This window comes from Bactrocera tryoni, chromosome 2, assembly GCF_016617805.1.
Source record: "Bactrocera tryoni isolate S06 chromosome 2, CSIRO_BtryS06_freeze2, whole genome shotgun sequence".
NCBI classification, from domain to species: domain Eukaryota; kingdom Metazoa; phylum Arthropoda; class Insecta; order Diptera; family Tephritidae; genus Bactrocera; species Bactrocera tryoni.
Genome location: NC_052500.1, coordinates 13,623,931 through 13,640,007, shown reverse-complemented (window position 1 = coordinate 13,640,007; position 16,077 = coordinate 13,623,931). Strand labels below are relative to the sequence as shown.

At 32.2% G+C, this 16,077-nt stretch overlaps 1 protein-coding gene across 1 annotated transcript; it reads left to right on the top strand.

The window, feature by feature from the left end:
• Positions 1-317: 317 nt before the first annotated feature.
• LOC120769610 lies at positions 318-714 on the top strand. The gene has a single exon (XM_040096708.1). It carries the CDS (start codon positions 497-499, stop codon positions 689-691), a length of 195 nt encoding a protein of 64 aa, XP_039952642.1. The 5' UTR covers positions 318-496; the 3' UTR covers positions 692-714.
• The last annotated feature ends 15,363 nt before the right edge of the window (positions 715-16,077 follow it).

Below are 16,077 nucleotides of genomic sequence, written 5' to 3'. Positions count from 1 at the left end.
AAAAATGAAACAAAAAAGAATTAATATATGGGGTAGTCGAAAAAGTATTTTCGTATTTCTAATCAAACTTCAACTTATTTTTTTTATATTGATAAAAATAAAGAAATAAACAAATGTGTACCATTTTGGTCGACCACTTTTTGCTATTTTTCCGCTAGACAATATTATATACTATTTCAAAACCTTAAATCTTTACACAAAATTTTATTTAGTATTTGTATATTTATTTCACGACCTGGCACCCATACATTTACGTATATTAAACAATGCTGCCTTACACATATATTTCCTTTATTTTCACTTCATAACATAGATATGATCTACTCGCGCTTTTATTTCAATAATCATTTCAATAATCGGTTAATTTTCCCACCACACTAACCGTTTCACAGTGTTCGCAGTAGCTTTTCGCAGCCACCGCCGGAGCTTTTAATTTCTTTATGTAGCAAATAAATGTCAGAATTCGTGGTTGCTGCTGTCTACTGTGCCTAGACCGATGTGGTCCAAGAAAATTTTCAGCCAGTACATAAAAATTCAGTCATCGTTCAAGTCGTCTAAAGAAATGGCAGCCAATCAATTCTACGAAAACAGATTTACAAATTTTCATAAAAATCATATAAAACTATTTGCTGTTTATATGAAAACAGCAAATTTAATGCAAAATTCAAACGTGCTCAAGCGATCTCTTTAAACGTGTACAAATCGTAACAAAATTGTAGAATAATTTATATATGTACGTGTATATGTATGTATTTATAATTTCGGAGCGGCTTAGTAGATGAAAAGCATTGAATTTTCATGGAAATTCTTGTCTATGAGACTTTTTCACTTACAAAAGAGTGCAACACAGCAGTTTGTATATACATAAATACGAGTATATAAATGCATTTTAATTTGCTGGAACCAGAAGTAATCGGAATGTATCTGTAACAAAAAAGTACGTAACGCAAATATATCCTAAAAGTATACTTCTCCTACAACGTTTTCGCATATTTTATTGTATACATATGTATGTATGTATGCTTTTGCCCAGCTGCAGGATAACCAAATGTGTGTGCGACGCGTGTGTGAGAGATTGTAGCTGCGGTAGACGTTGAACAAAATTGTTATATAATTTTCGATAGCAAAGCTATATTACTGCCCATTAGCGATAATGCGTACGTCTGTATTAAAGCGTGTTTGCACCGTCACAAACTACAGACATTGTTGTGCAACGTGTGAAGAGTGCGAAGAAGCTGCAGAGATTGCTTGACGTAAATTAAATTTCATATTTAAATGCTTCAGATGTGCCTTTGGGGAACCCATCAAATCTTATACACCCACATTTTTGTGCACAATGACTTCTATACATACCTATTGTATAAGTATAAGAAGTGAAAAGGTCCATAGAATTTTGTGGGTACGGCAAGTAAGCAAACACCTTTTTATTGTTGGCACAGCAGCAGTCAATTTCAAGCATGTGTATGTCGTTACTTTGCAGTTACATATAAGATTATCTGTCAATTGTAAACACCGTACGCGCAGGACTCTTTACCTGTCACTTGACATATCAGTTGTTTTACTTTACTTGGCTTCAGTGTGCAGTTTAAGTTAAAAGCTTTTTGTGCAGCTGTCAAATTTAAAAAATCAGATGTTTTGTCTGCAAATGTACAGAGCCGGGCAATGTGTTTTGTTGGAGAGCGAAATTGTATTAAGTGCGGGTTTCGCGAGAGTGCATGTTGTCATTTCTCTCCCATAGAGGCTGTTGGCTCATAAACTGCTGGTACAAAAAAAATAACAGCCGTCATTATCGTCATTACCACTGTTGCTGTTACACATCCTAGCCTAACAAAAATATTGTTATGTAGAGATTAGTTCGCATATTTAGATATGTATGTATATTTGCGTACAAAATTTGCATTTGCAAACAATTTTTCGTATGTTATTTAGTATTAAAATAAACTGCGGGCCGCAATTGTCATATTTGCAAAGAAAAATGTTGGAAAGAATTTAAAAAAAGCAATTACGGTGATTGAACTTGGAGAGAAAGATTCTGAAACAACTAAGAATATTTTTTTTTCAGTTTTAACAATAAAATAAAAAAAAACGCTTCATTATGCAACTAATCAGCTGTTTGTGTGCAGTGTTAAATATTGGCAATAAAGTACATACATACGTACATATGTAGAGGCGTTTTTGCATTTTTCGATCTGAGAGCGTTCATGTACGTAGTTATGGCGCATGAATGTGCAACCGGTTGGCAGACTGTGCAAAAATTCAAGTACAAGGATATTCTCTTTCAAGGTTTCATTTCGCCTTCAACAGTCAACATACAATGGCTATTGGCCATTTGCGTTTACACCAAATTGAAGGATTTGACGAAGCTTTGCGTCGAAGTGTTGCGTTATGCAACTGCTTACGTATTTTATGCACAGAGGCGACCTTTTCCACTTGCATGCATAATCAATGGAAAAGCAATTTTCACATGTACACACCTATACATGTTTGTATGTATATAGAGAAGTATGGCTGAATGCCGGTAATTGTACACTGCAACACGCCCCTTTTGAACAAAAAGAATTTACACTCATACAACATTTGAAAATTTCATATTAACAACAACAGTAAAATATTTTCTATAAGCAAAATAAATAAATCAATACCGAAAAGTTATGAGCAATGAACAAGTGGCTAGCACCTGCTAAAAGCATAAATTAACTAATTTTTAGGCACCTCACCAGTATAAAGTCCGTAATCGCCACACTGATTGGTTAAATGTATGAAATTTAGTGATTCTTTGCATATTTACAGGTCTTGCTTGTGTGTCTGGTAAAGAGTGTGACTGCTTCCTGTGTACATTCGGAATTTTTAGCCAAAAGTAACTTGGTCACCTGTTTTCCGGCGTGTTAAATTCATTTGTATAAGTATGTGTGTATTTGCTAATATGTTTACGCTATACTATTTGAATGAATTTGCATAGTATTAGATTACAAAATAAACCACTATTTTAAAGCATACCTAATCCAGCAAAATCCACTGCAGCTAATATTCAATTCAATTCCAATATTTAATTCAATTGAAATATTTAATACGAATTATAATGCAAATATAATTCTGCTTGCTTGCTTCAAAACTATCTAATAAAGATCAAAGCGTTACTAGCGTGGTGAATTTCCAACGACCATGTTGCCACTGCGCACGAATATCTCATATATATGTTACATATTACATATATTTATTTGTTTTGTGTAATGATTTGTTGTAAAATTCTAATATATTGTCTTTAATATTTGTTAATACATATTTGCTTTATTATTTACTCAATAAATCTTTAAATTCAATCAACTTGTAAAGCTAGGGGAATATTAGAAAATCAAAGAATGGCAATACAACATTGTTCACATACACAACGATGCATTTCGAAAAGGGAAAATTCAAGCTACAATTGTACACAATAGCGCTGTCACTTGGCAGTTTGTTTTTTCTGCTAGCTAGTAAACGCGCAAAGCAAAGCAGAATCGGAATTTTGTTGAGTTGACGTTTTTGGTGCATTCTCGGTTTATTATAAGATTCATTTTGCTTGTTCCAGTGAAGCGGTCGCGTTATTGTTTCGTCTATATTAAGTGGCAATTTTTGTAATATAAGAAAGTGCTTAATTTAAGAATATATGCGCGTACCTGTACGTAAGCGCATACGTATAATAAGCCGTGTACCAATCGTTTCCAAAACAAATAGAAAATATAGAAAATATACATAAATGTACATTCGGTTAGAGAAAATATGTAAAAATACATAAAAGTGCGGTGCGGTGAGGAGCAGATGGTATTTTGTTAGTGCCTCTCTGCTTGCCGAGTGCAGTGCATACAAAGTACGCGCGCATTTGTGCGCTTCGCTGGCAATGTGATCAAATGCATTTCTCTTCACTTACTAAATTGTTCAAATGAAATGCTTGTGAAAAGTAAACAAATGTGTAGAATTATGGAAATATAAGTGAACGTAAATTATTCTGCACTAATATCAAAAGTAGTACTAAATTCCAAGAAGGAATCTGAATAGGTAATTGTTTTAGTTTTAAATATGAACGGAAAGGGAAGCCACGGAACAGCTGTACCGAACGTAAGCTGTGATTGGTAGTTATTTATTGTAGGCAGTGCAGTTGTGTTGTTATATCTATCAGCTGTTGCGATAAAATGCCTGCATGGATAAAGACGGTAGAGATAATCTTTATGTAATAATGTGTGATCAGAGAGTCATAAAATAAAAATGCTTATAAGAAGCATAAATAAACACAAATGAAGTCAACTTTAGACATTCAACAATGTAAAAGATTTTAAATGTTTTAGTACCATACAGTGGTTAGTTGCAGCTGACTTTGTAGCTCGTTTATTTTATTTGTTCTATGCGTTGCATACCTAACTCCCGTTGAGCAGATATCCTCGGTTTGTTGTCTACTTCTACATATTTATGCAAATAGGCAAAAATTATGCATATCGTGTGGTGATATGGGCACGGATGTACATAAAGCATTGAATATTCGTTTTAATAATATGGAATATTTTATGATACAGAATTATGTAAATCTTATCACACAGCTTAAAAACAATATTTGGCAAGAGTTAAAAACATTTCAAAATCCATTATCATTACTTGTAGCCAAGTTATTCTTCGAAATGTTATAATTAAATTCATATTACATATAAATATGCATACATATGTATGCCTGTGTATATAACCTATTATATATATATATTTCTATATACATATAACATTTTTCTCATACATATGCACTTATAAATACTCTTTCTATGTATTGAAAATTATTGTTCAAATAATTTTATCATTATTTCTTGATAAAAAACGTTTAGCGTTAATATAGTTTCACTGAATCACATCGTTGGGCGATTATATGAATGGAAAATTATGTAAATATTTACGCAAATATAAACACAATACATCCAATTATACATATGTGCATATGTATAGAATTGATAAAGAACCAGCAAGTCATTTTTAATAGTCATTGGAAAAGATTGTTGTACAAATCTTAATGTCTATATGCAAAGTAGACATACATAAATACCACTTGACATTCATACATATCCCATAAAAAAGTATACAAAAATGTGAACATGTACATAAATATGTATGAGATTCTTATTGTACTGACTCATTTTAAATAATTTTATGCAACATACGAAAACCATGTGCTTGAAGTGTCTATCAAATTCCTATTAATTTTTCATTAATAATACTATTTAAAACACTGAAATCAAATGTAGATACAAATGCATACATATGTAAATATGTACATATGTACATATGGTTATGGCTACTTAGTATAATGTATTTTTCTATGGTTTACTGGTTCTCAAAAGTAGAACAAATTGCAAGTACTTCCGTGTGATGTTTTGGTATATAAATTCGATTGATTTTTAAATTTATATTATAGATACTCCATATAAAATATTCCGATAAATTTTTTTAATGTGTTGCGGTATTGTTATCAGCTCTTTTGTAATTAGACAGTGTGATTGTGATTCATATATACTATATTTACATAAGAACATACATGTGTGCCATAAAGGTAGATTATGTACATATGCCGGTGTTTTCGAAAATAATGTAATTTTCGAACCACCAACTACCAACCTATTTATCAAATACATACATATATGTATATGTGTATTACCATTTAAGGGTACCAAGCCTTTCGGTATATCATATCGAAGTGTACCAGGGTAACGGTGGTTATAAAATTTACTGCCTGGCATTACTGTTGATTCATTCTGCTGAATTCGATGTACTTTCATTAAGTTTGATTGATGACATTGCGACATTAATAATTTGATTTACTTTACAAAAATGTAATTTACGTATAACCTTCGCAATATATATCACTAAGCTATATTAACAAGAATTCTGTACATATACATATATTTATAATAGAGTGCATAGAATAACATTCAATGAGAAACAAATTGTTTACCGTTTTAATTCATACACCCACTCTTTGTTAGTGCCTAATTTAACTAGTAATACGACTTTTTTTTATACCCTGAACAGGGTATATAAGGTTTGTCGCGAAATTTGTAACATCCAGAAGGAAATGTGGGAGGTCTTATAAAAATAGATACATGTACATATTATGTCGTTCACTAAGTAATTTCGTTTGATGATTCTAGCTGATCTTATTGAATTTTTTTCGCAACTAACTACACGCTTAAGCAATTTACTGATATAACCAAATAAACGTTTTTTCTTATTGAACTCTGAATATTAAGTATACCATGAAGTTTCTAACTCCCAGAAGGAATTGTCAGAAACCCTATACAGTATCTCTATATATAATTCATCAGTGTGACTAGCTGAGTGGATTTGGCCATTTTCGTCTGTCGATATACATATACGCGAACTAGCCTCTCAATTTTTGAATAAAGGATCTATAACTTTTCACACTTCCTTTTCCCGGCAAAAGCTGCTTGTTTGTCGGAACGACTGATATCGGATCACTATAAGATAAAACTGTCATACAAACTGATCAGTCAAAATCAAGTTCCTGTCAAATAAAATTACACTTTAAGAAATGCACCTGTAATGGGTGTTTCAGTTTGAAAACTGTTAATTTTCTATACATACATACATATATGTACTATATATGCGTCACATATGTATGGATGTGTGTGTATTCAAATGCTTATATTGATATACATACACTAATTTGTAAAGTACATAAAGTAATAAGCAGTCATACAAACATACTGTGGGCAAAAAATAGTAAGACTTTTTTAATTTAAACTTCGCGCGAAAACCTCTTTTGACGAAATATTTTTTTTTTATGTTCTCATTACTGTCAGTAATAATTGAGCCAAATTTCACATCAATTCCCAATTTTGGAAAAGGCCTTCGGTGATAACTGTTTGTCGCGAGCAAGTGTTTTTGATTGGTACAGATTATTCAAAAAGGGTTGATAACACGTTGACGACGAACAACGTCCAAGACGATCATCAATATCAAATGATGATAAATAAAATATAGAAAGAATCGGCTTGAGAATCGACAATTAACTTCGGAAGGATCAGTGAAAACCATTTTGAAAGATTATATGGGCCTAAGAAAAGTGAAAGCACGATTGACTCCAAAATCACTAAATTTTTTCGAAAACTGCTTCGTGTTAACGCCTGTGCAACAATGCTTTCTGACTACCAGGTTGTCACAAGTCGTATTATTACTAGCGATGAGTCTTGAATTCATGCTTACGACCCGGAAACAGACGATCAATCGGCCAGATATCGTGGCAAAGGTGAGCTGAAACCGAAAAAACCACGTCAAAGCAAGTCAAAAATAAAGGTTATGTTGACAGTAAAAAGAGGACAGAACAAAGGGTCGACAACTCTTGGTTTTTGCACCACGATAATGCACCGTCGCATACTGCATTGATTCTTCGTGAGATTTCGCCAAATTTTTAATCAATATCGTTCCGCAACTACTATTCGCCTTAGTAAGCTCTGTGTGACTTCTGGCAATTCAGCAAACTCAAACGACCGCTCCGGGGAAACCGTTTTGAGTGAATTGAAGACATTAAACCTCAATCGCTACGCTCATTGAAGGTTATTCCGGAAGTATTTATAAATCAATATACATATTTTTTTTTTGTTTTTTCCTTGCCACTATCATTTGGCTTTTTCTTTTTTCAAGGCCGAATGGTACTTATAACTTTATTTTTTTATTTGAGATTTATGTGGAGAAAATGTATTCAAATAGTTCATACTGTAAAAAGTAATAATAAATTGATATTGTAACTTCTATTAATAATAATAAGAGGTTAGTGCGTTATAAGTAGCTACAAATATATATGGACTCGTAAACTGACAAAACTTCACCTAAAACCCACTACCAGCTCGAACAAATATTTTTAATATTTCCAAATATTTTTTTATGAATCATAAATCAGATATTAACTAATAAATATTTTTACATTCAAAAATATTATAATTTTATCCAAACTGAATTATCCGCGTGCCGCATTCAATGGCGTCTTGCCAATACATTTGTTTGTATTAGTGCTTGCTGATAAATGAGATAAATAAAAGTGCAATCTTTTAGATTTTATTTTCAATAAACTGCTGAGCATTGTTTATTTTGCTTGCCCATTTCAAAATCAATAAAAATACTGCAACCATACATATAGGTATATGAAAGCCAAATTCAAATAGTCGAAAAGGTTCTGCATATACAGATAATTTGTAGCAGTTGCCAAGTTCAATGTCGTAAACACATTTGGCAGAACTGCATATACAGTTTTCAAGAACCGTCAAAGTGTAATGACTGCAATCATATATAGAAATATTCTGCAGTGGCTGGTGAACTTGCGTAATGCTTTTCCATTTGCGTCAACATACGTATGTATGTTTGCATGTGAATGGATAGACTTGCTAATATATACATACATATGTAAATATATTTGTACATAATTACATAAGATGGAAAGATATTTTTAATACAAAATTCAATTATATGTATCTATGCATGTACGAGAAGTGTTCTAAAAATAACTGGAATTTTAATTTTTTAAAGTTTGGAGACTTCAACTGTCAAAACATTTTTGATATGTTGATATACATGTATGTTACCAAAATTCAAAAAATTTTCTCCGTTTTAAGTGTTTGGAGATTTTCGCTTGTTAAAAGAATGGATAAAATTTAAACGATTGAGCTTTGGTTTCAAAATTCTCGTTATTTTTTGAACACACCTCGTACAAGCAAGTCGCAGTTTTGAATAATTTCTTGAAGAAAAGAATGCTTCCAAGCTTGTCATTCATATATATACATGAATTTAGTATATCGATATTTATTTCCTCGGTTTCTCAGATTTTCGGAGTTAAGCGGTTACATGGGCTTACTGGGGTAAAAAACAAGTAATTGTTTTCTCTTATAAAAAATTGAAATATTTTATTAGAATTTTTAAATTGCTACAAATATACACTATTATCATAAAAGTTCTGAAATTTTTGGAAAAAAATATTTTAAACTCGTCATTGCGATAACTCCTTCAGGATCATCTAAAGTGAAAAAAACGTGTTTTAGTTAAAAAATTTCGCGACTTTTTTTTTCAAAAGTTGCAATGGAAAAATCCTTCGTACAAGTCTTTAAGAATGGTATTTCAAAGACCTGTGTAAAATTTCATGAACATCGGTTGAGTAGTTATTGAGAAATCTCGCCAAATGAATCCAAAAACATAGTTTCGAGAAAAACGCATTTAAAGACGCCGCACTTAGTCTAGCTACATGGTCTTCAGCGCACAAGTTCTCACGGCTGTATCTCCGAAACTATTACTCGGATCAGCTTAAAAATTTAGGACAATATTCTAGAGGTGTTGTAGAATTTATTTATCGATAAAACTCGAGTTTTTGAAACCCATAAACCCATGTAATCTCATAATTCGCTACAAATTTTAAAGTAAACAAATTAAATTTTATTTTGGGGGAAAAAATATATAATCGAGATAAGTCGTTTTCAAATTCCACAAATAATGATATTTAACATGTTGTTGTTGTTACTGTAGCGGCAGAAAACATGCATGCAGCAATTTGCTGCTGAGTTGACAGTTCTTGGCCGCATGCAGGTTCGGGTAGTTCTGAGAACTACCGCCGTTGGAGCAAAAGCTTGGTGATACACGTCGTATACGTTATAAAAACCCACACTTGCCTGCCACAGCAAATGCAACGTTAGCGTACACACACACTCATACAAACATGCTGTTAACAATTGCCGTCAATTAAAATCAAATAGCCCAGCACTGATTGTAAGTGTGCGGTCATAGCCAAACAAACTGGCTCACGCCAACAATTACCACTTAAGACCTTGAAATCCTCACAGCCACAAATTGAACCGAGCGTAGGGGTTTATCTTTTATAATTGTAATCAACGTTAATGTTTGTTGTAAGTTAAGTTGTAATGCTCGCAAGTTATAGAGAATTGATTGGAAACTGACTTTTAAAAGACCAATACTATTTTGGAATAAAAGAGGAATAGAAGCTCGGCGACTTGTACTTATAAGTCACATTATCGTAATTGAGTTATGAGTAAAACTATAAGTCACATTATCGTAATTGAGTTATGAGTAAAACTATAAGTCACATTATCGCTACTGAGTTATGAGTAAAGCAAGTATCCATGACTGTTATGCGGAATTTTATTTAAAGCAGCTAAGGGCTTCAACAAGTACTGTATAGAAAAGCATTCACTTTTGGTAATTATATACCGGCGTGCTCTTTTCTTAAACTTTATATTCTCCTATATAGTTCAAAGAGCTCTGAGTCCAGTTTTTGTATATCGGAGCATGTATACATGTATGTAAATGTACACATAATTACCTAGGCGAGTCATATACATATATATACATTGTTCGTACACTTTTACCAGCAGATACATTCGTATTTACATCGGCAGGCACACACGTGCTCGAACAAATATACATAAATAAATTAGTTTGTTGGCAAAATACATGTTTTGCCTATTTATAAACCACATGAGCCACATGAGTTCGCCGTTTCTTGATTTGTTTACCGAAAATATGTAGAATATTCACAAAAAACGCCTCCAGTTTATCGCAAATTATACGCCAGGCTGCCAGTTCTCTTTACATGTTTTAAATTTTAATGTGGTTTTCGTTTTATTTCAAAACATTTCGCATGAATTACATACCACAAAATTACTTCGCTTTAATTTATTTTGTCCGATTTTTGGAGCTTATTCTATAAATAAAAGCTTTAAAAATGTGTGGTTGATATGAACGTTATTCAAGGAAATAAGTGAATAAGTCTCCCAATTATGTAAGAACCAAGACGTTTTAAACCTCTTCTTTGATAATGAACACTAAGAATATAATAAGAAAATAAGTGAATAAGTTTTGCAAAGATTGTAGCCGAAAGCATTCAACTTTTCTGCGTTTAATTTACTTTAGGCGGTGGCCGCTTGACAGCAAGTCTTCATAAAAAACGAGGCACCTAGAATCCTATATAAGTCGCAGAACAGAAATTGTAGATAAAGCTCGACCAAGTAACTATTAATATTATTTGTTAGCAAATATAAATATTATCTTATTTAAGGCTTCTTTTATATTTGCGGTATTACCGGTTCTACGAACATTTAACAAATACTGATAAGATAATTCAAACTTGGAGACAATCTAATGTTCATTTTCAACTAGTTAATCCTCAAAATATTTATGGTGCCCATATTATATTGCGCTTTATTTATAGCAAAAGAAAATCAAGGTTAAATTCGGTTCCCTCAAAGTGCTTTTATTATAGCAACTATATATATAAACGTAACTGGCCAAAGGAAAAGGTTCTGATTTCTTTCTGTCACAACCTTCAAGGCGAATTAAGGTTATTTAATAAGGAGATCTTACTTTCCTATTAAAGATTATAAAGATTGTGACTCTAATCGATTAGTTGGAATGGCAGCTAGATGGCACCGACAAACGAGTATAGACAGACGGCTAAATCAAGTCACCTCGTCACGCTAATCAGTTATATATATACTTTCTAGGGTCTCTGACATTCCCTTTTATTTTTCGGGATTTGAAAACTTGTTGTTGCAATCTGACAACGCACAATTTATCGAAAAATTTTCCATTTCTGACGTTATATATACATATATACTCGGAACGTTTCGCCATAAGAGCGCTATTTGTGTTGTTTACAGTAACTTAAAATGTAGTTAAATCGCGACAATTTTGACGCAATTAGTTTTTTCTGAACTGAATGCTATTTTTGGCAATGAAGCACCATCAAAAACCAGTGTTTATCGATGTTATAGTGAATTCAATCAAATCAATCATAGATAACTCCAAGTAGAATTTCATGAAGGTCGTCAAAAATCAATTGTTGTTCCCGAAACTATTGCTTCTGTGCTCAAACTGATATTTCAAAATCGTCATGTGACCTATCGTGAGATTGGGAACACACATGTGAGCTACGCATATGAGCCTTTGAGTAATGTACAACCAGTGATTTACCAGTTGTCTTTCAAGAAACCAGGAAGCTCTCAAGACAAGTGCTTTTTTGAGCACTCAAAAGATCGATTCATCCACCGAAAGACTTCTTTTTATTTCCGCACGTAAAAATATACTTAGAGGTTAACATTTTTCGACACCCGACGGGGCGGCTGATGAATTAAGAACGCATGTTTTGGAGATGTTTTAAACAGGGTAGCAAACGTGCTTCGCAAATTGTTTCAACGACGATGCAAAAGTGTATAGATTTTGATATTAAGATTAACAATAAAGATTTTTTCTATGGTTAATATGTGGTTTTTGTTCTCTAATCCCGAAATATAAAAGGCAGCACTCATATAACTTGCTCATGGTGTAAAAATAAACACAACCCATTTAAACTAATGAAATAAGCGGTCAGTAATATTCTATATAATTACTATTAATGATAATCTGAACTTATTCATAAGAAAACATTATACCAGTTCCGTTGTACATATGTATACGTACAAGCTTTTTACTTGAAAGTTCTAAGAACATATTTTAACTAATCTCATATCAAAAATTAACATTATTTACTTTGTATCAACATTACTGTTAATGTCAACTGTGCTGCTAAAATAATAAGGTAATTAAAAGCTACTGATTATAAACACAAGCTAGTTTGTTGACTTTTGAATGAAGCTCTCCACTATCGCATAAAATTAATCAACCAGTGTACAGCGCACATTAGTCTTGTTTACAAACACATACAAGTCCATACCATACATATGTATGTAAGCAGTCTAATCTCCAACGTAAGCCAAAAATCATATCAACGGCAAACACGTGTTTACATTTAACTGGATTTTACCAGAGTTTTAGTTCAAATAATCAAATATCTGCAAATAAGACTATTTTATGTGCAAATTTGCACTTCTATTTTAAATGACTGAGCTAATAAATTGTGCAAAAGAACGGAAAAGAAGCAGTAAAAAATGTTAATATGTTAGCATAGCCGTTGCCTAAATGCAAAACATGAGTTTGTTTAAAAATAAGTCTGTTTAAACATTTATTGCATATGGAAATTGCCAAGTATTTAGCACTTTAAAATGTGATAATGGAAGGCAGTGACGTCTCATGATAGAAAGTTGCCATCTGTATTATTATTAAATACCTACTTCTCAGGTTCGGTTAGATTGTACTGGCTGGATGATTGGCACGCAATACGTAGACCTATGGGTCCCTTGCAATGTGAGAAGATTTAGTTCAATTCGAACTGAAATATTGAAATACAAGATCCCAAAGCTTATTACGTAGTTTCATATCTAATTTTTATATTTCATCTAGTCCTTTGAACTGATATCTAAGATGAGTTCTTGAAAAGACGGGATAGAAGTATATAAGCTATTCCAGTCAGTCGAAAAAGAGGAGGTGCGTTTATACATGATCTTAGCGCTACTGCATGTCCTTAAGGGGGTATTCTGGTCTAAACGCATGAATTCCAGGAATTTTTTAAACTAAGATAAAAAAATGAAAAACATTTTTACTATACATTTTTTTATATGTTTTTTATTGACATTTTAATAATAGAAAAAAAATTACAAGAAAAAGAAACGAAAATTCGTCGAGATACGGGCCGGTGGAGTGGGGGCTTCAAAAAAACGGTGCGTACTGGTTGACGTGATTTCAACCCTTGTAGAGATCTAAAACTCAAACAATAAGAAGATTATTCATTAGAAAGGATGTCGTTATCGGGTTGACCATTTCAAAAAACAAAAAAAAATAATAACAAAATAGCGTCGACTTGAAAAAAAAATTTTTTTGACCCGATTTTTCGACCTTTCCTAATTTTTTAAAAATACTTCAAATCAAAATTTTTGGAAATCCAAGGCAGACACGATAGAGCATTGTATAGAGAATAAAATAAGTCGAATTTTGAAAAATCTTTCCAAGGTCCAATTTTTGAAAGTCTAAACTTTCAAAATATGCAACAAAAAAAATCGATTTTTTCGAAATCCTAGACCAGAATACCCCCTTAAGGCATTTCATCGTAGTCGTTAAAGCGGCCTTTTCCCTGTACTGGTTCTTTAGCTGGGCAGGTATCCGGAGTACCTTTTTGACCTGGAACACCGTATAATACACCCTTATATATGCTAACTGCAAAGTTTTCACCAAAGCCCCTTCTTAAGGCTGCATAATTTACGTCGGCTATACAAATGATATCTATTAAAGTATTCTGAAAACATGCACTCAAGATCAAATATGACTCAGATTTCAGTACACGCAAACCGCTTCGATGAATATTTTTTTCCTAGATTGGTACAATCTTTTTGAAGTGTGAAGTTTTTGTTTCGCTATGTATTTACGACGCTTAAATTTTAATTGAGTATAGCTTTCAATTTCGGTAATACCGAGCAAATTTAATTTTTTCGGCTCTACGTATATTTTCCATTGGAAAAAAACTCTTATATACCGAATTAAAAAATGTATATTTTAAAAATTTTCAAAAAATAATCGTGGACAATTTCATACCCCGTCCCGAATTGCTGGTTTGAATTGTACCGTACTTTCTTTCATATTACCGCTACAACACTATTCTACTTTACCCAGATACATACATCTTCGATAGACATAATTGAGTGCTAATGGATTATTTTCTGTCTGCAAAAATATCTCTATAGTGCGAATTAAAAAATTAATGTATAATAAATTATCCATGTCTATTTATTTTCCATATTAGGAGGTTATTGTACTCTTTTCGGTATATTATACCAAACTATATGTAAAGAAATTTCAAACCGAAAAAGTTGAATTTGACGTGAAAAGATGTTGCACTTGCTTATTTCATATACTATATACTATTTCACAAATATCAATATTATCACGTCGAATAAGCAAATAGACCGATACTCTCTCTCCTGCACAGATTAATTGGTTTTGATTCTTTAATTCCTTGTTAAGTATTTGCTAGAGATTTTGGCATTTGATCTCACTTAAAATTCAATTAACCCGCCGTACTTTTATCATATCTGTTAATTGTTGAAATGGTGTGAAAAATGCGCCCGGCGTTAAGGATCTGTGTGTAAAAGACGTTAAATACCAGTTGGCGAGAGTGATTTTAACCAGTTTAAATCGGTTATTGCCACAGGTCAGTTGATAATTTTGCATTGTTTATTGCCGGGCTTGTTGCTTCAGTGGTTAAAAAGTTTTTGTGCTTGTTGATTAATAATTCAATTGAGTTGGCGGGCGTTTATACTAAATTGATTAAGAGGCGATAACAAAGTGTAAATTTTGTGAACTTTTTCATTATTTCATATTTATTTTGAATTTAATTTGTGTTAATTGCTTCAATGTGTTTGTGTGTTATGGATTTTTATAAAATGACAATCTGCTAGTAATAAAATGCAATAGCGTTTAATTATTATTGAATATTTTTTTACTATTGACTAGTAGGTAATTATAGATCGGTTACACACAAGCTGAACTTGTTGGAATTAAGACTTTCGTAGTTGATGTTAAGCGTACTGATCGTTTATGCTAATTACCAAACAATAACCGGTATGTAATTGGTTATCTAAGCTTGTTGGAATTAGGACTTTCATATATGGTTTTATGAGCATTGAAAGTTTGTGGTAATAACCAAGTAAATAATCCGAGGAGTTTTCCTATATTTTTCTATAGATTATCTGAAGAGATAAATCATTTACGATTCATATTTTTAGTAAACAGTGTTAAAGTACTTTAGAGATGCACACCTAGTTTAAAATAAAAAAAAAACAAATTTTTGCATATTATGATAGGTTATAGCTTTAGAAATAACGTCTTAAATTTTTGTATCGATATCTCAAATAGTTTTTGATTTACAACTTTGTAATATAACCGCTCATTTCAAACAGCTCCGGATTTTTTCTCAAAACTACATTTTCCAAACTTTCTTACATTTTGCAGCTTTCTGATCTAATACAAAATCGAATCTGAAAACGACCAAAATTTTAGGTAAAATTCAACTTTTTCAAAAAAGCACCCATTTTGTCAATTTTTTTTTTCGACCGTAGGTCTCTATAAAATATATATAACTATGCGAGTCCCTCGATTTTTGAGATATCGATCTGAAATTTT